Source organism: Cryphonectria parasitica (genome assembly GCF_011745365.1).
Source record: "Cryphonectria parasitica EP155 unplaced genomic scaffold M406scaffold_9, whole genome shotgun sequence".
Classification (NCBI taxonomy): domain Eukaryota; kingdom Fungi; phylum Ascomycota; class Sordariomycetes; order Diaporthales; family Cryphonectriaceae; genus Cryphonectria; species Cryphonectria parasitica.
In genome coordinates this window covers 2,244,274-2,271,064 of record NW_024468917.1, presented here as the reverse complement: position 1 = coordinate 2,271,064, position 26,791 = coordinate 2,244,274, and the positions used below count along the sequence as shown (strand labels likewise).

Here is a 26,791-nt window from a genome sequence, read left to right as displayed (position 1 = left end):
AAGGCGCCGTCGACACTGGACAGCTGCGCTTATCCCTGCTGGCGAGGCTTGTTGGGTGGATACTTGTTTTGGTTTTTGGTTTTTGGTTTTTGAACAGTCCTGGAAGGCACGAATGGGTTGTGCCTCGGTGATACCCTTGACCTATTTTAGTGCTCGGTAGGGTGAGTGGTGTGGTGGTAACGGTGCTCCCTGCTCTCGATAAGGCGATAACTTAGTTAGTATTCCTTAGGGGAGGGCAAGTAAGAAAAAAAGAAAAAAAAAATTCGGCAACAGGATAGTTTTTCTGTTGAAGCCGGAAAGGGTCGAGACCCTTTTTTTCGATAACATACTGTAGTACTTTTCAAGTAATAGACAATGCCTTAAAAGGTATTTTGCGGTTATCACTGCAATTTGAAAGTGAGATGATGACCGCGTGACCCTCAAAAAGCTTCATTCTTTTATTGCTCTTCTTCTTTTAACTTCTTGGTCGGTAGAGAGACCCTTTCATCTTGTCCTCGTTTCGAACCCAATTTCGTGCGAAGGGTTACGGGATTATTTTACCTCCCCTCCAAGATAACGACCCCGGCCCCTCTCTCGGCGCCACCAGATGAGTTAAACTGAAGATATCGCCTCACAGCCCACAAAGCGCTAGAGTGTTGACTTCTCTCCTCTTTACTCTTGAACACCTTCTTCTCCTCCCCTCCCCCCTCTTCTGACTTTCTTACCCCTTCCCCTCTCTTCTTCTTTTGGTCGAAGAAGAGATCCCCTCCTCCCCCCTCTCATTCTCTCTCTCTCTCTGTGTGTCTCTCAACACACCCCCAGCAAGATGCAGGACGAAGAGAAGCACCCCGTCGAGTCCAAGATCGCCACCTCGCCCTACGGCTCCGGCGACGACGATGTCTCGTCTCGACCGAGTCGCGGCGGCAGTGGGATCCTCGCCACCCTCCGTGGCTGGGAGGATGCCATGGACCGCAAGATCGGCGTCGAGACGCACGGCATCGAGCGCCGCCGCCCCGAGGACCGTGATCCCAACTACGCCAGCTTCTCCAACCAGGCCGTCATGTTCCTCATGTGGATGAGCGCCACCACCAACCTGAGTTGCTTCACCACCGGCTTCCTGGGCTGGGAGCTGGGCCTGGACCTGTGGAGGAGTATTGTCATTATCATCTTCAGCTCGCTGATCGGAAGCGCCGTCACTGTGGGTTGCCATCTTACTGATTGGTCTGCCTGTTGTATTTTTTTTGTCTTATCAAGAGACATGCGTGGCTGACTCAGAGATAATTGCTTGCAACAGGGCTGGTGCGCGACAATGGGTCCTGGCACAGGCCTCCGTCAGGTCTCCATCTCCCGCTACTCTATGGGCTGGTGGCCCTCCAAGGTGATTGCCCTGCTCAACGTGATTGAGCAGATCGGCTGGTCCTCGGTCGGCTGCATCACCGGCGGCCAGGCCCTGTCTGCCGTGTCGGACGGCACCCTAGGCTCCGAGCTGGGCGTCATCATCGCTGCCGTGTGCGGCTTTATCGTCTCTTTTGTCGGTCTCAAGGCCGTCTTCACCTACGAGAAGTTTGCCGGCATGATCATCGCCGTCATCATGGTCATCATGTACGGCTATGCCGGCCACTTTGCAGACGTTAGCACCCCGCCCACCGTCACCGGCGCCACCCTCTCCGGCATGTCGCTCACCCTCTTTGCCGTCCTGTACGGCTCGTCTGCCTCGTGGTGCTCCATCGTCAGTGATTACTATGTCGAGTACCCCGTGAACACGAGCAAGGTCAAGGTGTTTGTCTACACCACCCTTGGAATTGGTATGTCCACAATGGAGAACCCCCTCCTCCCTTGTGCTTCGAACCTCCAAGAAGCACTGGTAAGAAAGAAGACCGTACAGCGTCGACTGACTACCAGTTTTCCTTAGGCCTCCCCACCTGCCTTGGCATGATCCTCGGCGCCCTCTGCGGCTCTGCCCTCAACTACAAAACCGACTGGTTGGACGCTTGGGATACCGGCATCGGCTTCTTCATCCAGACCATGGTGCACCCGGTCGGCTTTGCCAAGTTTCTCCTCGTCCTCCTTGCCTTCTCCGGCATCGCCATGAACGCCATCGCCCTCTACTCGGCCGGCCTCTCCGTCCAGCAGTTCGCCCGCCCCCTCTCCGTCGTGCCCCGCTTCGTCTGGACCGCCGTCATGTTCGTCCTCATTATCCTGCTCGCCCTCGTCGGGCGCGACAAGCTCCTCACCTTCCTCCAGAACTTCCTCTCCCTGCTCGGCTACTGGAACACTAGCTTCTTCGTTATCCTCTTCGTCGAGCACTACCTCTACCGCGGCGGCGCCTCCGGCTTTCAGGGCTATGATCTTGAGGCCTGGAACGACCCCTCCCGCCTGCCTTTTGGCTGGGCCGGCGGCTTTGCTTTTGCCGCTGGTATCGCCGGTTGCGTTGTCGGTATGAGCGAGACCTGGTACGTCGGCGCCCTGGCCGCTAAGATTGGCGACTATGGCGGTGATATCGGTAACCAGCTGGCGCTGGTCTTCACGCTGGTGGTCTATGTGCCTGCGAGGTATCTGGAGAGGAAGTACACCGGCAAGTAAGCATCCGCAGTTGTTGCGAGAGCTGAATGACGCCGATTTCTTCCATTTCTATATGTGTATACCTGTTTCATATACAGACACGTACATATGCATATGTAGTAATAATGGCCGTTCTGCCTGGTCAAACGATATAATATGGGATCCAAGCATCCCCAAGGATCTCCAAAAACGGTATTATAACTTGCATCACGATGAAGCGCTAGAGAAGAGCCCCTTCGTGCCGAGCATATCTGCTTACATGTTTAATCTCCATCACTGGCCACTTCACTACTAGGTGAATCACAAGAAGTTGTCACTTCGAGTTGAGACCTGGACTGTAATATGCTCTGGGTGGATATAGATTTCAGACAGCCTCAATAGCATCACAAGAATGAAGACCAGGCTTGTGTGCTGCTGCTGCTGTCTGATCCTCTGGAGACTCTTTTTACATGCCCAGCCAGGACCATCAGGAACGACAAGGAGCGAAATTGAAAGGAGAAAGTTGGGCAACACTGGGTTTGAGAAAGCCGGGGAGGGGGGGGGGGGTGGAGTGATACATCCAGCTGCCTCAGACCGTTGTAGTCTATAAAATCCTGAACCATGTCATCGTCGCCAATGAAGGTGTTATGACTCTAGGTTGAAGGTAACAATGGTCTCATCATCGGCAAGCACAGAGAACAAGTAAGCCATGGAAAGGAAGGTTATATAGTAGCCTGACGTAAAACAACATGCACCTCAATTTCCTTCCTACCTGAGCTCACTTGAGACGGAAAGGTAGGGTGGATCACAAATACCTACCGCCATGTCGGCTGCTGGTGTTGTCCCATGCTCCATCTCTTCTCGTGCTCGGTCGCAAAGTCCACGCAGCACACATTACATCTGGCATCTGATGGGTTCCCGCAAGACACGGGAGAAGTTCGCGCTCCATACAACCTCAGGCGGACGTGTCCGAGTGCCCCAAGCAGCGCGAACTGTGTCCATCCACGACACACTTCGTGGCAGATGGAACGCAACACTGTCATGAAATGCAGGTTGCCGTTCTGATGTGTACGGTTGAAAGAAAGAAGAAGGAGAACAGAGAAACCTATTTCATCTTCAGAGATGTGACGAGGATGAGAGAGAGCGTGTGTATGGTAGAGCTCGTCCGCGATGCTGCTCTCTGTCGTCGCGCGGCTGAGATTTGGCCGACGACGACCACGAAAGAGGATTGGTTGCTGCAGAGAGGGGGAAAATGCGGGCAGGGCAGCGGGAACTTAGCAGCTAGATCTGCTGCGGGGGTGGGGACGCGGTAGAGGCATGTTTTGGGGGAGGGCCGCGCTGGAGGACAGGCAATTGACCAGTGCAAATGGTTCGCTCTTGAAAGGGGTAGACAAGCGCTTTAACCACAGCACAAATATGGTGCTTTTTCTTATTCTTGTGTTTATAATTTGATTCCTTTGACAACATACCAGGGTGTAGACGATGGCATTCGAGATCATCGCTGTCGCTATATCGAGAGCTACTGCATATGCATAGTTGTTGCTTGTTAAGGTAACTCCACGAGCTAACGCGCGCCTCTCCTTCTAAGCCGTGATATCATGCCGAGGCATCTCTTGAGGAGAGAGGAAGGTGCCGTGCCGCAGGAAGGGCCCCTAGGACTACCTTATTTTCTTGCAAACAATTGATCTCCGTCATGGAATTTCAATCAAACCATTACGTCTGAGCCTAGATGAACGGACGTTTCGAGTAAAATACTCGAGAGTGGTCATCCTGTCGCAGTGTGTTGTTTTCGAAGACTAGCTCCGTGAAAGCGTCCGAACCCACACGTTTCCCCGGACCGTGTTTCTGAGAAGCAATTACAACGCGATATCTTCCTTGGAACATACCGAGACTTGCGAGCTCCTACTTTGTCAAAGTTAGCTACAGCCGGGACAGACTCGACTCAACGAACGTATTCGAACTCGTCCTGTGGATTGCCCAAACAACAGCCCATCATGTCGTCAGAGCACCCCATCATCCTATACCGATACAAATTCTCCCCCTATGCGAAGAGGATCGAGTGGTATCTGCAACTTCGTGGCATACCATACAAGCAGACAGTGCGTGGCAAGAACCAGAACGTCACAAGCAGCTTTCTTCATTCTTTTCTTCTTCTTCACCATGACCTACCTGCTAAACAGCCCCGCAGGAACAACCGAATATGATGCCACGTCCGGACGTCGCAGCACTCGGAATCAAATATCGCCGGATTCCCATCCTCGCCATTGGCCGAGACGTGTACCTCGACACCCGCCTCATCCTCCAGAAACTCGAGACCCTCCCCGCCCCCGCGCCAAAGCTCGGGGCCGCAGCCGGCGACCACCGCGCCATCGAGCGCCTGCTCGAAGCCCTCATGGTCGACGCAGGCCCGTTCCTTTGGGCGGCGACGCTCATCCCGCCACAGATGCCCCTGTTCAAAGACAAGGCCTGGCTCAAGGACCGGTCGGACTTTGTGGGTGGTAGAAACTTCGGCGCCGCGCCGGCAGAGGCCAGGGCAGAAGCCGTCGCCAATTTGCGCGGGGTGTTTGAGCTGTTGGAGACGGCGCTGCTCGTGGACGGGCGGGAGTGGCTGTTGAAGACGGACGGGCCGAGCCTGGCGGACATCGAGGCTGTCTGGCCGTTGCACTGGCTTTGGGGGATGCGTGTCGCGCTGCCGCCGGACCAGCTGTCCGAGAGGCAGTTCCCCAGGGTGTTTGCATGGATCGAGAGGTTTGACAAGGCCGTCTCTGCAGCTGCGGCGAGGCTGGGAAAGGTCCCTACCATTGCAGGCGCCGAGGCCACGCAGGCTATCTTGAGCTCTCCATTTCTCGACGAGGACGGACAGGTCCAAGGAGGGGACCCTATCGTCCAGGCATTAGGTCTTTCCAAGGGTGACCGCGTTGTGGTGTTCCCGACAGACAGCGGCATGACACACAAAGACTCGGGGGTCCTGATTGGTTTGGACGAGAAGGAGGTGGTTTTCGAGACTAGGGCTGAGGTACAAGGCTCACCTGCCATCAGGGTTCATGCACCCAGACATGGCTTCAGGATTGCGAAAGAGGGCCAGGCTGCTCGCCTGTGAGGTCTACGGTTGACTCGTTTGAATCAGGGGGCCGACGGCATGAGTAGCAACCGCTCACCGCTGCATGGTTGGCGGTCTGGCTTACTTGTAGTTTCCTGATAAGATTTGTCTCCATGCTTAGTATTGCATCGAGAGATGTGTTGTTAGACGATGAGCAGCAGTAGGCACGTTGACTAAGAATTCGGGAGAGTTGTCCATTTCTGAATGCGCCTGGGCGACTAGATCTGAGTCGTTGCCAAGCTGTCCAGCGACTGTTCCCCCTTCCCCCACCTTCCTAGGCTTATTATCGCTGCCACAAGCAATGGCTTTGGGGTTGACAACATTACAAGCTGGCGCAAGAAAGAAAAGAAAAAAACAAAAAGAAAAAAACCCGCCGTTGCTTCATTGTATGCGTGGTCTTGACGCTCAAATGCAGCCAGCCTCCTTGAGTTGTCATCAAACGTGACGATGATGGAAGCAGGCAGCCCACAATTTCCGCTCGGTTCTGACATGTCCGAGACGGGATCTAAATTGCGCTGCATGCAACTTAGAAACAGAGCCGCAATGTGGCTCTGGCGATGACGTCGCGAATCCAACTGGGCTCCCACGTGCGTCGACCCTAGAAAGCGCGTCGTTTCGCGTCTACTCGGCCCTTTCTTTCAAAGGTCTCTGATTCAAGTGTGACCTGCCTCTCAGCCCTACAGATCTTTGGAGACGCATTGGATGGCTGGATGCTGTACTATGCTGGCCACAGGTTGTCTCCACGGGCTGAGCCCTACAGCTTGGCGATGAGTTGTTCGAACTCGAGGTTGGTTTTGGACAGGGTGACAGACTCTGTCAAGACCACCCACCCGCTGTAGTCACGTCGAGGAAGTGGACGTCTCCATCCCATTCTAGACGTTCTTCAAGCACCTTCTACTCGGCCTCCCCGGACTACAGCATGGCTCGAAACCCTGGCAGGATTCGTGTACAGAGCAAGGCAGTTCTGGCCCACGTTCTATCACCGCGAGGCCCAGCCCGACCAGTACTACTATTGAGACACGGAGCTGACCGGTGTGAATAGCCTCATTCCTTCTCGGTGTCTCTACCGCCACTTGAAACCTCAAAAAGGTCGAAGGCGGAGAACTGGGTTCCATGAAGTCGCTAATCTACAGATCTGTGCCCTAAGGTCCCGAGCTGTCAAAACGAGCCCAGCCCGTTAGTATGTCTCTGACCCATTTCCTCTTCCGTTGTGCATCGCAAGAAAAAGCCTGCTCTGGCGTGGCTGCTTTGAGGGTGAAGGCTCATCCCCTAAAAATTCTAGCGCCCCCTCCCCCCCTAAACTTTGGATGATACGCACAAGAAGAGCAGGGGTGTAGGAAACTGCTTGCGTCATAGTCAGGGATGCGGGCGTATGTGGCTTCGGGAAGTTTCCATACAGTGCGAGGTTGAATTTGGGCTTTGTGTACCATAGTACATTCCTCCTTCCATCTCGGATGGATTTTTTGTGCTCAACCACGCTCACATACATGTGGTCTAGAATCTAAAGAAATCAAGAGATCAAAGACCATCGAAGAATGTTCACATATACATCAGCGCAACTTCCTTCGAATCCAGGCATCAAAAGGAAGAGGTCGCAGCCAGCAACCAAAATAGGACAAACGAAATTGCGCGAAACGCCTCATTGACAACCAAGATGAACGGGACGGGGAGTGGGTTGGTTATTGAGTGAGCGCGAAACAAAGAGTTCGTTCTTAGGTAGAGGAGAGATTCAACAAAATGGAGACAGAATCACCTCAGGTCATCTCGATCCCCCTGCTGGGAAGGTCGCAGACGTGCTGGTCTTAGCGTCTAGCGCAATTTGCGCAGTACCTTCGCGAGCAAGCTAGGCTCTGGGTTGGCTGGAGTGAGATGCAGAAAGTGGGGTTGCTCTGTCGAATCATTCGATGAGGGAAGAACCAGGCCGGCCCAAGAGTTCCGGAGCATACCACGGTCTCCTCACTACGGGACATACCAGAACGGTCTGCCATCCATCCTGCCATCTTGGCTGTTCGTGTTCGACCAGCCCGGCAGACTGTAAGGTAGTGCCCCGGTGCGGTAATCCTCTCCTATGTACGGGCTGGGGGGTCCTATATTGTCCTACGGCGCCAAGTTCTGGCCCATCGACGATCGGCCAGCCTTTGCCTTGATCTGTAAGATCCATCAGCTGGGGGATGCCCGCCGTTGATTGATGGACGCGCCTGCGCGCCTGCTCAATGGCCACGGGTCTCGAACGGTCTCGCGCATCTGTCATGCGACCAAGACATGGTTGGCGGACGGACAACTCACTCGAAGTAGGAGAGAATGACGGATCGATGGATGCCTGCGTCTGGCTGATGGAATTTATTATCGGGAGGGGAAGAAGAGAGAAGGGGGGGGGGTTTATGGGGCCCGTTTGCCTGAGTACATCAGAGACGTATGGGGTTATGACTGCGACGTGATTCGTACTGTCTGGGTACATGACCTTGTACCTATACTTTGACGCACAAAACGGAGGGTTAGGACTACTTTACGCAGCCTTTTCTCCAAGCAGCCACTCTTGAACGAGGGCTGATCTCCAGCGCGCCACCAGATTTCTAGAAACCTGAAAGGAAATACCAAATTCTGCAGGCACAGGAATGGATGCGATTGGTCTCAGACAAAGGTGACTAACTAACTGACTCTTTCGACTGACTGCTGGCACTTGTCGGTAAGGGCGACACTGCGGTAACATAGTATGCCGGCCATATTCTATCTCGTCTTGCCCCTTTTCTCCCTTTACGCACGCCCAGAATAGTGAGAGGTTGATCATTAGATAGAAGACAAGATCTCATATCACAAGTAAATCAGCCTGATGTTCATCCCCATGCTGATGAAACTTTTAACAAAATCCATAAATGCAAGCAGTCCTGCGAATGGACATATCCCTTTCCTCCACCTGATCTCTGCTTTGTAATGAGAAAAGAACTTTTTTTCTTCCTGGGCTGTCAAGGACATGGATCACCTGCCGCGGTACTTGTCTTGTCACTCTACCTTTGCCTCGTCCGTCAAGGGGTAAGTACGACGCTAGGGTGCCGTCTCCTCAACCGAGGTGTTAGCGTGACTCCGTCTGAATCTTGCCTACGAGCTGTTAGTGCCTGCTATCTGAGATTCTGGGTGGGCTTGTCAGGCTTGTCCCATTTATTCCACCCACCGCCCACACCACGTCATCGCCCCAAAATCCGTGACGTCTTGTTTTTTTCCTTCTTCCTCTCAACTCTCTCCATCGAGGCTCACGGCACCACTGCAACTGCATATCGCAACACCCGTACCCCCGACATTCTGTCGTCACCGTCTAGCCAGACCATCACTCAAAGGCTGTTTGGACGGACGTTTTTGAGTCAACGCCACGTTCAGTTCGTGATTGATTGACTTTTTGCTGCCACATCGCTATTGTGCCACGCTGCCTGTGTTTTTTTCTTTTCTTTTTGTTCTTTTTTTCCGCAGTTTCCCGCAAAGGGGGAATTCGATCGCTGACACTACGAGACCCCCCATAAACTTTGGGCTTCTCCAGCGAGTCAACACACCCCATTCCTACGTCAACGTCCAACCCGCACCATTTCGTCATCGTCTTCTACCTCCCACCTTCTCATCCCTTAAGCTCGTACCACCAGTCACAATGGCTCGCGATAGCGACACCAAACAGTCGCCCAAAACCATCAATGCTGCGGCGCCCCGACCTGGTTAGTAATACATTCCCCTTTTGCCGTTGCATGTACCCTTGGTGTCATCAATTCCAAACCACCAAAACAAACATCAGGCCAACACTCAACCGCTCGCACCTGCAGATGCCGACTCCGCCAATAAGGAGCAGTCAGAGATCGTCGCGAAGACAGAAGCCGCCGACGTCGCCACCAAACCTCTCGCGCCTCCCCCTCGACCCGGCCAGGCGAAGGATACCTCCGCCGACTACTTCACCCTACCGAATGCTGCGTCGCTGAACCAAGAACCAAATCCTTTCGAGAGGTCTTTCGGTGGTAGCGGTGACCCGTCCCTGGCTGCCAACGCCGCCCCGGAGACTCCTGGAGGTACCAAGCTGCCTCCCGTTGCCTCCATCACATCGCCCTCCTCGCTACTGCCAGGTACCGGCACTACGCCGTTCAACTGGGGCGGTGGTTCCCTGAGGACCGGCCCTCTTAGTCCAGCCATGTTGTCAGCACCTCAGGCCGATTACTTTAGTGACCAGTTTAGCCGTGGCGGCTTCCCGACACCCAATGAGTCCTCACTCAGGACTGGTCTGACCCCTGGAGGCAGTGGTTCTATGTTTCCTACTGGTGTTCCCAGCCCAAACACGGCTGCGCTGTTTAATCTCGGAGCGGGTGGGGTGACACCCGGCACGGTCGACTTCCATCGAACTGCGTTGAGAGCTGCGGCCGAGCAGCGGGATCATCCAGGCCAACAACTGCCTGCCACCTCGCAGCCCCAGGAGATGAATGGTGCTTCTACTGTCAAGAATGAGATGAAGTCCGCCGCTTTTGACAACCACGACAGTGATGCCGCCAACGGTTTGTTTTTGCTGGCGCAGGGCCGTAATGGTGTCCCACAGCAGAGTCAGTATCCCTTGCCACCGCAACCACCCAGCCACGGTCATCCCGCCCCGGCTGTGCAGCATCCCGATGCCCACGTGAATGGCAACGCGCCCCGTGGCGGTGGGAACCTGCGTGGCGTCAGTGAAGCCGCGAGCGAGCAATCCGAGGGCAGCGAGCACGCTCGACCAAACACACGCGGTAAAGGTAAACGTGGCTCAGCTGCTGGTGCCCCGACGACCAACGGCAGACGAAAGGCTGAAGAGCCCCCGGTCAAGGCGCCTGCGAGCAAGAAGCCAAAGACCGCTGGCAGCGTTGTCTCGTCAAATGGATCCGAGGATATGGGCGACGAGGACGGCCACGACGAGAATGGCTCAGATAAGCCAAAGCACAAGATGACTGAGGAAGAGAAGCGCAAGAACTTTTTGGAGCGCAATCGGTGAGTAGCACAGGTCTTGTCCGCTAAACGAAAAAGAAGAAAAAAAATACTGACTCCTTGATAGGGTTGCTGCGCTGAAGTGTCGTCAGCGCAAGAAGCAGTGGCTAGCCAATCTGCAAAACAAGGTCGATGTCTACCAACAAGAGAACGACTCATTGTCGCAACAGATTTCTGCGCTTCGTGAGGAGGTTGTCAATCTGAAGACATTGCTCCTTGCACACAAGGACTGTCCCGTCACGCAATCGCAAGGCGGTATGCCGCAGCCTTACATCGCAGGTATGGATGCGTACAACGCACAAATGCCTTACGGGATGGGCGCGCCCATGTCCAGCCACCAGATGATTACCGCTCAGGGAGGCGACCGGCGTTATTCCTAGGACGGCCAACCCGGCCCTTTTTCTGAGCAAGACGATACTGTTGACCCGGCAAAGGTCATGCCGCCGCACCGTTGGGACCAGTCAAGCTCCCGCCATGGGAATACTGGCTGATGGATGTACAATAATTGTCCCGTGGCATCGCTCATGACTTAAGATTTCAAACTTTGGTTGTACACATTATGGTCATCAATATGGGGGAGGGGGTCAAGGAAAACAAGGAGTATTTTTCTTTTCTTTTCCAAACGGTATCAGAGCATATATACGGCAAAAACTTGGGCGTTTTGGACTGGTCTTTGTGGGAGTCTGGGGGGGGGGGGGGCGCCGTGTTGTGGAGTCATTGGGGATATTGTGACTGGATTTTTCCAGTACTGGTCACGACGGAGAGACACAATTCGCGATCTCGTTCAGATGGCGCGTTTCAGTGCAGTCTCTCTAGTTCACTGCTACGGATGCACCGAAGTGGATGGCAAGGCATAAATCCGAATCGGGGGTTCCTGAGGATGCCGTATCAACGCTAGAGGGAATGCATGTCTGTCCCAAGGGGTGAGTTTTATCTTGTTTGTAGCACTACATAATCGAGTATCTACCTTTGAATCTGATCGTTTTGCTTGTTTTAATGAGAATTGACTACGTACACTGAATTGCCATGTACGGAGGTGGGTTAATTTGACCTTGGTTGTTTACTGTATGACGAAGACAATCAACTAGAAGGCTGTAAACACCCCACAAATGTACTGACTGACTTATGTCTGAAGAAGTTTTGGCCTTAATAGTGGTTCGTTACACCTCTTAAAAATTCTTGTCTTTCCTTTTTCTTTCCCCCTCCCAAATTTGTCAAGAGTGGCCGTGACGAAGAGTGAATGGTGTTGAGGTGGGTTCGAGTGCTGGCACTCAATGGCTATGCCCACCCCGATAGGGACTAGCGTGGTTCCTCTCAGTAAACAAATTGGCCGCGGGAGACAAGGGCTCCCCCAATTCTCGCGGCAAGCAAAGCCAAGCAAGCACCTGCTTCGACTCTCAGTGACGGGCTCCGCCTTTTTCCTCAACGTGCCTAAACAACAACGACTTCTTGCGCCCAGGCTCGAAGCAAAAAAACACGACCCCCTCGTGAGCGATTCTCAGCATCAATTAGAAAACGTATTCACGCGCAAAAGCAACCCGCCTCTGCATGCTACAGATTTCGAGGCCCACTCCGCCAAGTTCGACGCGTCTTGGGTGCAGCTGGCGCGAGGGGCAGGTTGCTGTCTTGTCGTGCTGGTGTTTTGTCCAGCAACGGACCAGCCGATCGGCTAACAACGAGAACGGCACGCGACGACCGCCAAGCTGCTCCTGTTCTTGTAGCGAGGAGGAGTAGCGCACTTCGAACCCCCCTCTCCCACTCGTCAGACTCGAATGCGTGCGCGCGCCCTCGTGAGACGACTTATCAATGACGACCGTCGTACAGCTCCGCCAACCCCTACAAGCATTGAGCATGAGCAACCAGTCTGAGTCGCGCCGAAAGAGCAAACGCCTTGCTGGTATGTACAGAAACAGGCCTACAGGAATGTGCTAATCCAAGTTTGCGATGGAGACTGACATCGGCTTGCGACTTTGTAGCGGCGGCAACGTACGACGAGCAAGATGGTGACTTTTTGTTTACGCGCGGTTCGAAGAGGCAAAAAACGGGAAAGGAGAAGACATCATCAGTCAAAGGGCCACCTCCGCCTGCGCCAGAACCGGAACCTGCACCCGCGCCTGTGGTGAAAAAGCCAAGGGGAAGGCCGATCACGGGAAAGAAACGCGCCGCATCGCCGCCGCCGCCGCCGCCGCCGCAGCAGCAGCAGCAACAGGAAGAGGCTGCTCCGGTGACCACATCGAAAAGACCACAGCGCAGGAAACTTGACTCGTCACCGCCTACGCAGGATAAAACACTAGATGCGTCTAAGAAGCGACCTATGCGAAGGACGAGGAGTTCTACGGCGGATCTCGCTGATGAGGTGCAGATTGAGGAACCACGAACTGTCAGCCAGACGAACGGGACCAAGCCGACGAAAGATGGAGGGGTTAAGAAGACCAGCCGCAAAACATCGCGCAAAAAGCAGCCCGAACGGATCGAGGAAGACGACGAGCATGACGTCCAAGCAACCCCTGAGAACGTCGACAAGGACTCGAACGTGACAAAGATAGCGCTCCCGTTCTCCGACACGCCCATTAACAACCGCAATAAAGAGTTCCGTAAGAAAGGAGGCGCGGGAGCGGGGGGTGGGAGGAGGAGCAGTATGAGCATGCGCGGGCGGCGGGCGAGCTCTCTGATCGAGAGCGGGCACAGCGCTATTCCGCACCGGGAGGTCGACCCGTCTGAGTTTTTCAAGCACATCGAGGCAGAAGGTCTTAGTGAGCCGCGGCGAATGAAGCAGTTGCTCACATGGTGTGGTGAGAGGGCTCTTAGTGAGAAGCCCAAGCACGGAACCACTGGGGCCAATGCTGTTTTGGGAGGTGAGTAATCTTTCTAGACCAGGAATCCTGTTGTCTCGAGTGAACTAAGCTAAGAGTGGTGGTGATACAGCTCGTGCGATCGAGGACCAGCTGCTCAAAGACTTTGGGTCGAAATCGGAGTTCTCCGACTGGTTCAGCAGAGAAGATGATGAGCCCTCTGCTGCGGCTAAAGCGAAGAGGCCAGTGGTGATCAGGCCCAATCCCGTCAACGTGGAACACGAGCAAAAAATTGCTGCGTTAGAAGCCCGGATAAAACGGTTGGTCATAATCCCGCCTATGGCTTGAAACATGTAATGAAGGTAGCTTACGAGTCTGCAGGTTAAAAGAGGCGCGCAAATCGTGGCGAGCACTTCAGACACTTTTGCCCCAAGTACCGCCGCTATACCCACCAGATGTCGACCTGAAGAAGGCGCCGCCTTTACCCGAGTCCTCGCTTCTCGATACCGAGGAAGCCAAGATACTCGAGTCTCTAACGGAGTCGTCATCATCTTTTGCACATCTCAAGTCCACCACAAGGTCACGCCTTCAAGAGATCCAGTCTGTCGTCGAGTTCAAAGTGGATGATCTCGCGGACAGCATACATAAGATGAACATGAGGGTAATGACGGCAGGGAAGCAAGCGGATAAGGTACTGGCTCTTGGTTCTCAGAGGCTCAAGGAGCGGGAAGAGAAGGAAAAGGAGGCTGCAGGGACGAAGGAGATGCCTGTGATGGAAGTGCTGAGGAGCTTGGGGAGGATCCTACCCGAGAACGGCGGGTGACATCAGCCCTTTACAAATCCGAGCTGGCTTTCGTGCCTGTTGCATCCACACATTTGGAAAGGCGACGCGTCTCCAATCTCAGCGTTTTGTTTATTTGAGAAGCAGGAGCTGGTTCGGAATGATTGTGACGACGGATATGACAAAGTGCTTGGGTAGAAGGTCTCGTGAGAAGTAAGGCCCCGGCCATGGCTCTCACAGTCAAGCTCATCAGGATATATACCTGCATTTGGAAGCAACGCGGAGCATGGAAAAGGGGGGGAGGGACCTCCAGGGATGGTCTGGTGTGTGAGGGAAGCCGAGTGATTAGGTCTACTACTTTGCTGCGTCTGTAGTATATACCTGCCCCTGGATACCCCGTCAACGGAAGAAATGACAAAACAATGCTTGGACGTGATAGTCCTATCTAACAATTCTCCGAACACGAAGAGATCCCATGATACGATATATGCCTTTGTGTTTTCTGTTTGTTTTCCCCAGTCCCAACCTGTCCCAATGGCCGGCTGATTTGTCGAATATGTCCCTACCAAAACACACACACATCATCAAAGTTGTGTCGCAATCCAGAAGATCCAGCACGCTCTGTAAGAACATCTGAGAACCAAACCCCCCTCCTTCCGTCTATTTACTTTCTCGCCCCCAGCGGCGGCATAAAAGCCATGCCCTCGGCCGTCTCTCTCTCCCGCCGGTTCCCCAGCACGCCCGCCGCGCTCCGCGTCTTCACGTGCGCCCGCAGCAGGCCGAGGATCTCACTGTCCTTCCACCGCGCAGGCACAGGCCGGAAGGCGGGCTTGAAGGTCCCCACCGTCTGCGCCCACTCGCCCTTTGCGGGGCCCGCGGGGCCCTTCACTGTTGTTCCTGCTGCTGCTGTGGAATCCGCAGCGCTGTCTCCTCCTTGCACCTCCTCCGCGGCGCCCTGGGTGCCTAGGTAGGGTTCGGAATTCTGCAGGCCGGCGGCCGGGGTGTTGGTGGCGGAGGAGGAGGAGGAGGAGGAGGAGGAGGAAGAAGAAGAGGAAGGGGCGGTGGTGGGTTGGGTGGCCCAGTAGTAGATGTCCCAGTCGTTCTCGTCGAGGAAGAGGTCGTACTGGCGCATCTGGGCGAGGGTCATGCTGGGCAGGTGGGCGGCGGCGAAGGTGGAGAGGAGGAGGTCGGACTCGAGGGTGCCGCGCTTGCGGGACTGGTCTGTATATTGAAAAGCGAATTTTTTTCTTGTCAGCCATTTCTTGTTCTTTATCTTTCTCTCTCGCCTTCCCCAAACCCTAGGTCCAAGACGGGTGGGAGGAGGGGGGGGGGTAGACCTCACATGTCAATCTTGCGCGCATGGTCTCGGCGTCCTCGCCAGTCCGCCGCAGAGGTTCGATCTTGAACTTTGCGCCCTCGAGCTCGCCAACACCCAGCTCGCCTTGTGACACGGGATCGTATGGCGCGCCATGGTTGTTACTGCTGCTGCTGTTCCTCTGCCATCGTGCTGGCGTGGTAGTGGTGTTGGCGAGGGGCACGAGGTTGGCATTGAGGATGCGCCGGACGGTGGAGGGGCGGACTGCGCGCTGGAGAGGATTCATGTTGAGGGACTGTTATAGACTGTATCTCGTTTTCTCGACGTTAAAGAAGAACAGCGGAGGGAGGAGAAAAGGTGAATTGTTTCCAATTGGTGGGTGTTGATTTGCTGTTGGTGGGTAAAGTAGTTGCCCAGTGGCCCGGAAGGTAAGAATTTCTTAAAAGGGTCCATTTGGTTCCGTCATAGATTACCGAGGTCAGGTATTTACTAATAGTGTAAGTCCCGGCTGTGGGATCCCGCCTGGCGTGTCTCGATCTCGGCATCGGGGGCGGCGCATGGACCGTCGTCAGGTTTGTCTGGGCTGCAGGGATGCAGTATATTCGGTGGAGGCTTCTTGGCTTGGACGATACGGCACTGGCCAGTGCCTCTTTCTGTTTTTGTTTATATATATATATACACAAATACACACTCAATATTGCCAAAGGGAGGGTGGGTGACCACTGCTGCTGCTGCTGCTGGCCAAAATACAAATCCATAGACAGACTCGGCAAGTCTGCAGACAAACATTATGCCACGCTGTGCTCCCGTTCTCTTCCTTTCTGTCTCCTTTAACTTACGATGGCCTGCGCTCTCTGCTCACCTGGCCTTCTTTCTTTTAACCATTTCCAAGTTTGTGTGAACTCTTTCTTTCTTTACGTCTCATCATCGATCGAGTGCTCATTGCAGACCTGAAAAAGCGTACACGCAATCCCGAGAAGTTTCCCAACCAAACCCCCCCCCCCAGTTTTCAAGCGCATCTTCCGCACAAGCCAAGCGAATTTTAGCCTCTTGAACTCCGGATGGTCATGAACTGCACATCATTCTCGACCATGTCACCCATGCCCACCGTGCCCACTGACGGTGAAAACAAAACACAAGATGATAGCTTCTCTTCCTTTCTCTCTGTTTCCACTCATATACACGCTCTCTCTCGCGCTAGAACTAGATGAGATGCTTGGATCTGTACCGTGGGGAGGAAAAATGGTCAGCACACACAAGAGCCTGAAGGGGGGGGGGGGAGTGTGGTTGGTGGAGGAGTCCGGACTTACCTGAAGTATGCTCGCAAGTACAGAATCTGCCACACCCAGAGGCCGATCAGAAGAAAGGTGGTGGTGAAGCCGAACCACTTGACGCGGTTGTTGGTGCTCTCATTGGTGTCGCGTAGCTTCTGCTCGCGCGTGCGCAGGTAGTCCATCTCGCTGACGATCTCGCCCACCATCTCCTCCATGCGCCGCAGGTCCGCCTCCACGGGCTTGAGCTTCTCCGTGGCCTGGATCGCGGACCAATCCTTGGCGTCGGCACCGATGTCGATATCAAGCTCGATGTGACGGTTTGGATCGTTGATCTGTCGGGCTATGGGAGGATAAGAGAAGGGGAGAGGGTTAGCTATGGTCTGTCTGTATGGTAGGGGAAGGGGGGGGGGGGAATTGGGAAGCTGTGGTCAAGACATACATCCTGTCAAGAGGTTCTCGAAGCAGACGTCAAACGCCGCATCCGCATGCGATGTGAACACTGTCCTCTGCTCGCCAACGACATCCTGTGGTCTTCCGTACTCGTTTCCTACCGCATCTCTAATCTGTATATTGGCAGAAGAAAGACGAGCAACCAGTCAGTCAATCAATTACACTCATCATCTCTCTTCATCTTTCCGTCTCGCTTCTCCTTGTTCAAGCAGGTGCGCGCAAGACCAGATAGGTAAATTGCATTGCCCCCCCCCCCCCCCAAATCCCCCGGGTCTTCTTGCGCAAGAGAAAAAGGATATTACTCACATGCATGTTCACACGCATGCCATCGCCCTTTGTACCGCTCACAATCGCTGTGACCACCACCAGCGTGTCCTTGGCAACAAAGTTCCGGATACACCTCTCCTTCTTGCTGTCATGTGATTGCGATGTGGCCTGCAGGTCAAACTTAAGGGCCTGGGCACACGCAACGAACAACACCAGGCTGCAGATGTACTGCAGCAAGGAGCGTGGCAAGGCCATGATTCGGAAATTGGAGGGTGGCTCGTGTCGGTGTGTGGTTTTTGGGAGGGTTGGCTCTGTTAGGCCGGCTGATCGTGAGGAAGGGAGAGAGAGAGTGTGTGGTGTTTACCCTTTGCTACTACTTTGCTACAATGGCCGCCTGCGAACCCGAAGGTGTCCTTAGCTGAGAATGGGCTAGGGGCTAGTTGCTACTGTTTGTCTGTGCCGGGGGTAGCTTCTGTGCATGTTCCCACCCAATACACCCCGAAAAAGCCCGCGGCAGGCTAAATCCCTGGCCACCTTGTTCCCGCCATAACCCCCCTGTAGCGGCTAGCTTAGCCTTGCTCCAGGTCCCCCTCCAGCCTTGCTCCCAGGCGAAGGTCAACTGAAAGAACCCCAGTTCTTTTTGGACCTCTTTCGAGACATCCTCCTCCAAACATTCGCGACGCCAAACCACCCAGGCGACGATACACGCATCATTTCTGTTTCTTGTCATCTAGTAGATCTCAGAACAGCGCAGTCAGTCAAGATGCCCAAGTGTAAGTTGACTCTTCCAATCCTCCATACCTCTCTGGTCCTCCTCCTTCCCTGCCTTCCTCTCCTCCGCCATCTCCTCCTCCTCCTCCTCCCCCCTCCTATAGACCACCACCACCGCAAATCTCAAACCAGAACCCCCTTCTCACCATAAGATCAAAACAGTCTTCTGCGACTACTGCGATGTCTACCTCACGCACGACAGCATGAGCGTGCGCAAGGCCCACAACAGCGGCCGCAACCACCTCCGCAACGTCATCGACTACTACCAGCAGATCGGTCACGAGAAGGCCCAGTCCGTCATCGACTCCATCACCTCCTCGTACGCCGCCGAGGGCCTCGCCCACAACAACCCCATGCTTCCCCAGAACCAGCCTGGTGCAGCCGGCGGGATGGGCGGTGCAGGCGCGTTCCCCCCTCCTCCTGCCGGCATGCCACCCTTTGCTTTCCCCGGTGGTGTTCCGCCGCCTGGCTTCCCGGGCATGCCTGGTCCTCCCGGTGGTGCTCCTGGTGGTCCTCCAGGTGGCTTTCCTGCGATTCGTAAGTTCTTGCAATCCTCCCTGTAGCCATCCGTGTTTGTCTGTGCGAGCGTGCATGAAGGAAAAAGAAAAGAAGAAAAAAAACCAGACACAAGAGCATACAAGCAACATCATCCCCAAGCTAACAAGATATCACTTCTTTCTTCACACATCTCTAGCTCCTCCACGGCCAGGCTCCAATTTCCACATCCCTCCCCCCTTCCCACCACCTCTCAACACCGCAGCTGCGGCTGGCGGTCCCCCAGGTGGCTCGACGAACACCCCGCCCCTCCCGATCCCGCCGCCCGGAAGCGCAGGCGGCCTTCCTTTCCCTCCCCCGCCCCCAGGTGCCCCGGGCGGCTTGCCCTTCCCTCCTCCACAGGGCGGCATCCCTCCAAATTTCCTTCCGTCGCCGAGCGGATTCCCTGGCATCCCTCCTCCATTCAATGCTGGCGGGCCTCCTGGTGGGGACAGGAGATGAGGGAGAGAGAGAAAAGGGCCGTGTTCGGCGCCTCATCTGTGGAGGATGGATGGATTGGTCTAGAGAGGTCGACATCCGCCTATAGGGGTTAGGAGATGGTTGTGTTGCGCATATCCTTGGCCCGGGGTACGGGGTGTGTCTCTCTGTGTATATGTATGTTTCACGGCGTACGGCGTTGGGGCCATGTCGAGATATATACCAAAAGTTGGGGGTTGGGACAATGGCCGAGACTGGACATTCCATTCACGTCAAGGCGCAGAATTAAAGAAAGAAGATAAGAGAGCATATCCGCCACCAGAGAAGAGATCATGCCCATTTGGCGAAGAGCTGGGGCTAACGTGGACAGTATTGAGCTATGGCCAAAGGCGAATCGGTTTACTCCTGGGAGGCGGCATCTGGTACCGGCACATTTGCCTCACTTGACGAGAGTCTCAGACAGCGAAGTCAATAGAAGGAGACGGTTCTCGGGACCATGCAAAAGCCATTCGATATCAAGCGCGCTCACCATAACAGGTACATGAAGCTACCTCGGAATATACAAGACCTCCTAAATACTACTACGTATTCCCCATCATCATCATCTCATATCGTTACGTCTCCCAACACACACAGTCGACAATATGCAAGCCAATAAGTGCCCTCGTTCATCAAAGTTTCCCCCCTTCTTCCCGAGTTTCAGACGCAAAAGGTCAAGATGGCAAAATTCTTTTCTGTATCGCCCCGGTCCATACGTGTCGGAAAGACAGAGAGAAAAAAAAAAAAAAAAAAAAGCAGAAGAAACGTGAGAGATAAAAAGAAACACGCCAGAACTCATGAGAAACAATAGCGACTTCTCCCTCCCTGCTTGGTACCCAGAGTCGTTGAAATCATACATCGTAAAAAAGCAAAAGGAAACATCGAAAAACCCTAAACGCCTCGCATATCCAACCTGGTGCAATCTTTCCCGCCATCAATGTAGTTACACAATGCGAAAAGATGTCGCGCGTGTTGGATAGAGAGTATAGTGAGATACTCGTGGTCATCATTCGTCAAAAGAATGTAGTGGGTCATAAGCTGAACTCGTCGTTCAGAGTTGAGGTCATAAAAGTCCATCTCTGGACCGCCAACCTCATGAGTGTCGTCGTTGTGTCATGAGACCAGGAAAGGAACTCCATCCAATCGTCAAAACCATACCAAACGCATTTAGATCCTGCCGCACGTGACATCCTCGGCTCTTCGTGGGTGATTGAATGCCTCGCGAAGGCCGTCGCGTCGGATCACGTCGTCCACGCCATCGCGGACGTCCCGTGGCCCACTGATTTTCTGCCGCAGCTCATCGCTCCGCTTCTCGCGCCTCTTCTCGCTGAACCGCCTGGGAATGCCCTGTACGCTCTGAGTCAAAGACCACGTCCGCCTCAAGCCATTGCTCTGCAAGTCCTCTTCGCTGTGCCGGCGGCCGCGAAAGCCCTTGGTCAGGTTGTACGATCGAGGGAAGAAAGGTACGCGGCGGTTCTCCAGATCAGTATCTTCGCGATGTCTCTGCGGCTTGCGCAGGGAGCCCATGCTGTCTCCGTGCCTGACCACGCGCAGATTTCCGCTGGGGGATCTTCTGACCGTTCGGCGGTCCGGCCCGTCTTCGCCACCATAAAGGCCGTCATCATCCTGGAGGGGCATGATCGCAAAAGTGCGTTTCATACGCTGGCTGAGGCTCCGTTTGGGAGGACGCGGGCGGTTGTCGATCATTGGATACCTCATCACCACTTCCTCCTCGTTGTTGTCCGTATTATAGACCCCGTCGCCGTCGCCCTCGTAGAAGCCCGGGTAATGACTCGGCCGCCAGTCTGGGTGAAGCCGAGATTCGTCTTTGGGCTCGCCATCCAGCATTGCATCGTCATCATGATCCAGCTCCGGGTCCTCGGCGCTCTCCTTTCGGATGGTTTTGTTCAAAGACAACCGTCGAGTCAGGAAATTCGGCCGCACTTCACGACTTGATGACGGACCAGAAGATGAGTGCCTTCTTTGGCCCAGAGCCCGCCGTACCATGGCAAGACCTCGGGAAGGCTTCTCCTTGGTCTCCTCATAGAAATTGCCTAGCAGCCTGGGCTTCTCCTCTGCGGGTGTAAGCCCCGAGGGCGTGGCTGGAATGAAATGAAGAACAGGCGGCTCCGGTGGAGCACGTGGATTCCGCAGCGGGGAGTCGACTTCGTTCAGAGAGAGGGGAGGATATGCCTGGGGAGGGGTGACAGGTTGCTCTTCCGTGACGCCATCGACCTCGGTGGTAGTGATGATTGGTCTCTGCGGCCTTTCCATCTCTCGAGTCCGACGTTCTCCGTCGAAGCTATCTGACGGCCGAAGATCAACCACCAGCACAGATCGATTCTTATGCGGCATCAGTCTCACGGCCATGGCCTGTGAAATCTCGGCTGCGGTCAAAGCTGTTTCCACTGAAGTCTGAGAAAATGGTGTCGCCAGCGTTGATAACAGAGGACTCCCGACTTGCGTATCGACAGTATGGCGGCGATCATCTGTGTCTCCGTGGTTGCCAATAGACCCCAGCTGTCCATGAGCCGGCACAAAATAATCGTGAGACGCAACAGAATGCTCCGCCAATCGCGGCACAGGTGGCTCCAGGTGGCTCTTTGGTGGTTCTGCTGGTGCACGATCTGAGGGCCGGGGCGTCTCGTTCGCGGCGACAGACTCATTATGTGCTTGCAGGCTCTCTGACGTCAAAGATCCTGCGCGAGAATCATTGCGCGACGCCCCCCTTGAGCCATTCCGGCTGGTGGATGCTGACGACGACGAGGTCCTCCGAAGCACAGGAGGTGGATCCTTGATAACACGTTGGTCGCCCTGCACCGAGCCATCTGACTCTGAAGATCGCCGGGTCCGTCTCGACGGTCTGTCAAGGTAGGCTGTCGTATCAGGTTGCGTTGGGGCCTGCGAGAGAGGGATGGAGGTGACACTTTGGCTTTGTTTGGATCTCTGACTGCTGGCAGATCGAGGTGAGCGATCACGGCTGTTGGACCTATTTGACGACTGACGATGGGGCACGACGGCTACTGGTACGCCTCCGTTCTTCCAGACCTCCCGCCGAGTTTTGCGGCTGGACACAGAGTTGGTTGTCGAGGTTGACGCATAACTGTCGCGCGGAGCTTGATATGCTGGCCGCCGGCGAGCCACATTCTCTTGAAGGCTTGGCACGGAGCTGAGGGGCGAGGGCTGCCACACGGAGTCGCGCAGGGCGTCTATGCGCTTGACGTGGCGTAGGGTTTTGTGACGACGAGGGGTCGTCGTCTCGACCAGGATGGCCTCTACGATGGTAGATGTTGCTGACCTCGAAGACATTCCTGACAGCCTCCTGGTATCCCCACCGGCGGTGGCTGGACCCGTAATTGCGGCTTGGGGTGCTGTGAAGCTCCTGGGAGGCTCACGGGCGTCGTAGGTCAAGACACGACCCTGCAGAGGGACAGAACGCGTGGTCTTGGTGGCATTCGTTGGTGTAAGATCGTCCAGAACCTCGCGCCTTTCCTCTTGAACTGGTTTCTCCTGCCGCCTTTTCCTCACGGTCACATGCCTGGCAAGGTTGTCATCCCACTCCTGTTCTACCTCGCTGCTGGCCAGCCACTCCCCGTCAAAGCTGTTGAAATCGCCCTTTGGTGTGGGAGTCAGATCATCAAACTCGCCCAGAGGACTCGGTCCGGCACCTGAGCCTGAATCTGTTCCTGTGTACGCCTTCTTGTGAGAACCGTTGACCTGATCGAGTGCGGTCCGCGAAGCTCCTGCTGACGATGCGGCGGGACGCAGTGTCGATCTGTTGTCCTCCTCATCCGACTGCTCGGGGCTTTCTAGTGCAGTTTTGAAGGACTCGGCCCGAGAGTCTGTTGTGCTCTTAGAGGGGACTCTGTCGTAGAGGGTTGGTCGCAAAATCGATATCCGGCCCCGGGTTTTTGGTCTCGGAGGGGTCACCTCGGGCGTGGGCGGGCTTCGTTGATTCGGGGGAGTTGTCGGGCTTGTGTTGGACAGCACGTCCTCGGAGCTCTGTGCTGGCGTCTGAAGGGGGCTCAGGTTCGAGATGTTGACGGAATGGCTGCCGGACGAGGTTCTGGAGTGCGCCGGAGGGGTAGGTGGCAGCTCACCCCCGCTGATCTTGCGCCGTTGATGCCTCAGTGTATGAAGACTTGCCACGTGTGAGCCAGACCCGTTCTCAGACAGGAAGAGGATTCAAATAGGAACTACAATGCATGCATACCTTTGTGACCCAGAGCTAGACCCTCTCGAGTCTGGCGTGCCAGACGAACTCCCAGTCAAGCTTCCGTTTCTGGCCCGGGGCAGAGGCTTGTGTTTTCTCAAGGCGCGCGGGCTCGCAGAACTGTCGTCGAGAACATTCTGAGAATCATGTCGAGGAACAATATATTCGACGTCGGGCACTGCCATGGTGCTCAGAGGCGGCGAGGGTTCGGCCGGACCAGCCATTGTATGCGCGGGCCAGACGGGTCCCAGGCGCATCCAAGTCAGCTGTGACTGGATCGCTTGTCGTTCTATTTCTCGAATCGGGGGGTGGTGGTTGGACCCCGTGCGTGCATATTGGACAAGAGGAGGGGCTGGGAAAAGATACTTGGTCGTTCAAAAGATGAAATGGAACGTGACGTTCAGTAATAGAGAGGGGGGGGGGGGGACGACGAGAAACAAGCAAAGCCAGCCAGGGTACTGAGTGGTAAGGTATGCAGTCTATGGATGCTGTGCCAGGCGGTTAACGAGCCGGTGCGACTCTGTTGTGAGAGAGGCACAATGCCAAAGGTCCAAACGGTGTAGTCAGTGGGTAAAAGCGCTTCAAGGCACACACGAATGCAGGTCAGAGTCTCCTCCAGACGGGGCTTCGCGCAGACTGCCTATGGGCTTCGACCACGAGGAATATGGGTGGGGTGGCGGGCGATGGTATCGCGGGACAAAATGGAGGTAGTTCTGCTGATGAAACGCGGGCGCAGGAGGAAAGGGAGGTAGGAGGTCGAGATCGAGGTAGTTCGCCAATCAGGGATTCACCAGGTTGAAGGTGCAGACCAATGAAGATGGGATGACAGAACTGAGCATGGCTGACAATGCGCGAGGCCGGATGCACACGACAGGGGAGAGAAGCCGGAATTTGGCTCGAGTCCCCCCAAGACAAGGCTGCAGGCTGCCGTACGTCAGACGGGTTAAGCTGAGCAGTGCTTGCGACGCGTTGGGGGTTGGTAGAGGATCAGTTTTTATTCCTCCTTCCTTCCTCTCAGAAGCTTAGCATCAGCATTGTGGTGGACATGCGATGACTTCAGACGAACATTAACCAGGTGGTGCTGGTGGTTGGGGGGCTGGTAAGAATGAAAAGAGTCGGATGGAAAGAAAAGTGCCGATTGGAGGAGGAGTGGAGAGTGACTACAGGTACACACAGCACAGCAGTGGTAGCTGCTATGACTTTGACATTGTGGTAGATTGGAGGGACGAGAGAAGAAACGAGAGGATGCCAGCCTGGGGGGGCATCTGCTGGTGGTGGGGGAAGGCAAATGCAGAATTGCTTGGAGGAGGGACTTGGGGTCAAGGCGGAGCTACGGTCCCACTAACTCACGTCAAGGTTGAGGTCACACACCTGCTCCTGCCTTTCTGTACAGTACTATGGCCACTGACAAAAACCTGGCCCACACCTTAGTACTCGAGTTTGGCAAGGGACCCCCCCTATAGGGGACCTACAATGGGCTGGAGAGGGTGGGCTGGGATTGCTGCAGGGTTGATGACGATGGATGACCGATGACACCTAACCCATCTCTTCCAAACTTGAACTGATCAAGACCAAGATCCAAGACCACATGTCCAAGTTCGATTACCTGAAAGAGAGGGGGGGGGGGGGGGATAACACCGTCCACATGGTGTATGTAGGCCCCGTGTCGGCGTGTTTCAAAAAGGCGTGGGTGAGTATGTGGGTGAGTGTTGTCCCTAACAATATGATCCTTTCCAAAGAGACTGTTTTATGCAGAATGAATGCTTGAGAAGGATGGGCTGGAGGGTGTTCTAGAACGTGAGGTGGAAGGGAGCTTGGGCCATCCACCAACAAGATCGACCAGCCAGCATTCCAATATACGCTTCCTCTGCTCACGTCTGCATTCCTGACCATTCTTTGTTGTTGTCATTTGCAGCATTATCGCCAACCTCGATTCCGCCACCTGTCTGCTTCAAGAGGCCGAGATAGGTTGAGGTTCTCGCTCGCAGTTGCTCGAAGAGGGGGTCCAGGTCAGCTGCTGTTACCCACACATGCAGCCGGTCCATGCGCCTGTCCATGCTCCAGGCCCCATGCTCATGCTTCACTGGGTCTGCATCCTCCCCCTCCCCCCAGTTTCTCCCTCTCTACGCGTTCGACGCTTCTGCATCTCCCTGCAGCTTCATGCAGCTTGGCCAGGCTCCAAGATGCCTCCAGTCCAGACATACTTTGTTGACTCTACTACAGACCATTCGTCTTCTCTTCTCTCCACCTTGACGTTCAAGACAAGTTCGAAATCTGCTGAGCCACAGGACGCAATGAAGTGCCTCATTAAGATGATGAAAAAATAGAGATCTTAGCCCCTCACCCCACAGAAGGCATTCAGGAGACGAACGCTCGGCGGCTGTTGGCCGCCCTAGGTTGAGCATAAGCCACGGAAACGGATCCTCCCTGCATCTTGGCCAGTCTCACCAGAGCAAATCAGCGACGAGAGCCCACCTTTTGCAGCCCAGTTTTTCAAGACCTGCATATGTAACCATAGTAGCTTGGAAGCCACCTACCAAGCCCCCCCCCCCCAAACACAAATGCGAATGGGACACTCATCTGGTGGGCGCTGCTGGAGATCTCCCAGCATCAACCGAAGAAGATGCTCGACTGCTTCTCTACGCAACGGCCCGCAAATTTCCGTCCACTCCTACCCATCCAAATATCATCACAACCTGACAGTCCTCTCGTGTGCCATTGTTTGCCTCCATGAATCTTTGTTTTTTACCATACCTTGCCGACCAAGATGGCCGGCCAGCTGAGTATTGTCGGATGGCTTGGGGCTCAGAGCTTCCCCTGCTCGCGACCCCATTCGTATTCTTTGGAAGCACGCTGGCCTATGGACTGAGGTATACATGAAGGCTGTGCTGGTCCCTTTGCAAGTTTCAAGTGTGTGAAGGAACTGACTTCATGTCGCAATGCAGTCGAAGGAGTGTTTGCATGGTATCAGTTTCTGGGTATTGCGCACTACCCTCAGAACCCTAACCCTTACTTATCTGTCAACCACTTAACTATGCCACTGTGAAGCTATCTGTCTACACAGGCATGTTTACGGCTGGCAACTGAAGGGCAGTTGAATGAATCTTAGAAATTGCATGTGCTAGTATATGGGACACATGACCTAAATTTGATGGTCACTATACTGATAATCTGTACTACTCCAGAATAACTCAGTTTCTTGTCCAGAGACGAGAGCACAACTGTCTTTTCAGCAACGATGGCTGAAGCATCTCACTTGTTGGGCCAAGGCCTTGAAAGAAGATCATGCTCACTCATTCCACATGCAAGGCCACTCACTG

At 54.7% G+C, this 26,791-nt stretch overlaps 7 protein-coding genes across 7 annotated transcripts; 5 read left to right on the top strand and 2 right to left on the bottom strand.

Annotated features, from left to right (window-relative positions):
- Window positions 1-522: 522 nt before the first annotated feature.
- Window positions 523-2,692, top strand: M406DRAFT_93902 (uncharacterized protein). Its single transcript, XM_040926260.1, has 3 exons — window positions 523-1,177; window positions 1,274-1,784; window positions 1,892-2,692. The coding sequence occupies exons 1-3, from the start codon at window positions 806-808 to the stop codon at window positions 2,560-2,562; spliced, it is 1,554 nt and encodes a 517-aa protein (XP_040772028.1). The 5' UTR covers window positions 523-805; the 3' UTR covers window positions 2,563-2,692.
- A 1,822-nt stretch (window positions 2,693-4,514) lies between these two features.
- M406DRAFT_267478 (uncharacterized protein) lies at window positions 4,515-5,620 on the top strand (the record flags this gene model as incomplete). Its single annotated transcript, XM_040917881.1, has 2 exons — window positions 4,515-4,619; window positions 4,709-5,620. 2 exons carry the CDS (start codon window positions 4,515-4,517, stop codon window positions 5,618-5,620), a joined length of 1,017 nt encoding a protein of 338 aa, XP_040772027.1.
- Window positions 5,621-9,039: 3,419 nt separating this feature from the next.
- Window positions 9,040-11,575, top strand: M406DRAFT_83788 (uncharacterized protein). The gene is made up of 3 exons (XM_040926038.1): window positions 9,040-9,318; window positions 9,424-10,600; window positions 10,665-11,575. Exons 1-3 carry the CDS (start codon window positions 9,255-9,257, stop codon window positions 10,975-10,977), a joined length of 1,554 nt encoding a protein of 517 aa, XP_040772193.1. The 5' UTR covers window positions 9,040-9,254; the 3' UTR covers window positions 10,978-11,575.
- An 828-nt stretch (window positions 11,576-12,403) lies between these two features.
- On the top strand, window positions 12,404-14,212 carry M406DRAFT_267487 (uncharacterized protein; the record flags this gene model as incomplete). Its single annotated transcript, XM_040917882.1, has 4 exons — window positions 12,404-12,498; window positions 12,536-13,452; window positions 13,523-13,709; window positions 13,771-14,212. The coding sequence occupies 4 exons, from the start codon at window positions 12,404-12,406 to the stop codon at window positions 14,210-14,212; spliced, it is 1,641 nt and encodes a 546-aa protein (XP_040772026.1).
- A 622-nt stretch (window positions 14,213-14,834) lies between these two features.
- On the bottom strand, window positions 14,835-15,771 carry M406DRAFT_48358 (uncharacterized protein; the record flags this gene model as incomplete). The annotated part of the gene is made up of 3 exons (XM_040924361.1): window positions 14,835-15,026; window positions 15,111-15,391; window positions 15,513-15,771. The coding sequence occupies 3 exons, from the start codon at window positions 15,769-15,771 to the stop codon at window positions 14,835-14,837; spliced, it is 732 nt and encodes a 243-aa protein (XP_040772025.1).
- A 609-nt stretch (window positions 15,772-16,380) lies between these two features.
- Window positions 16,381-17,768, bottom strand: M406DRAFT_358457 (endoplasmic reticulum vesicle protein 25). Its single transcript, XM_040923902.1, has 4 exons — window positions 17,516-17,768; window positions 17,199-17,322; window positions 16,796-17,099; window positions 16,381-16,707 (listed from the first exon to the last, which is right to left on the bottom strand). The coding sequence occupies exons 1-4, from the start codon at window positions 17,729-17,731 to the stop codon at window positions 16,689-16,691; spliced, it is 663 nt and encodes a 220-aa protein (XP_040772024.1). The 5' UTR covers window positions 17,732-17,768; the 3' UTR covers window positions 16,381-16,688.
- A 682-nt stretch (window positions 17,769-18,450) lies between these two features.
- Window positions 18,451-18,810, top strand: M406DRAFT_334659 (uncharacterized protein; the record flags this gene model as incomplete). Its single annotated transcript, XM_040920963.1, has 1 exon — window positions 18,451-18,810. One exon carries the CDS (start codon window positions 18,451-18,453, stop codon window positions 18,808-18,810), a length of 360 nt encoding a protein of 119 aa, XP_040772023.1.
- Window positions 18,811-26,791: the final 7,981 nt, after the last annotated feature.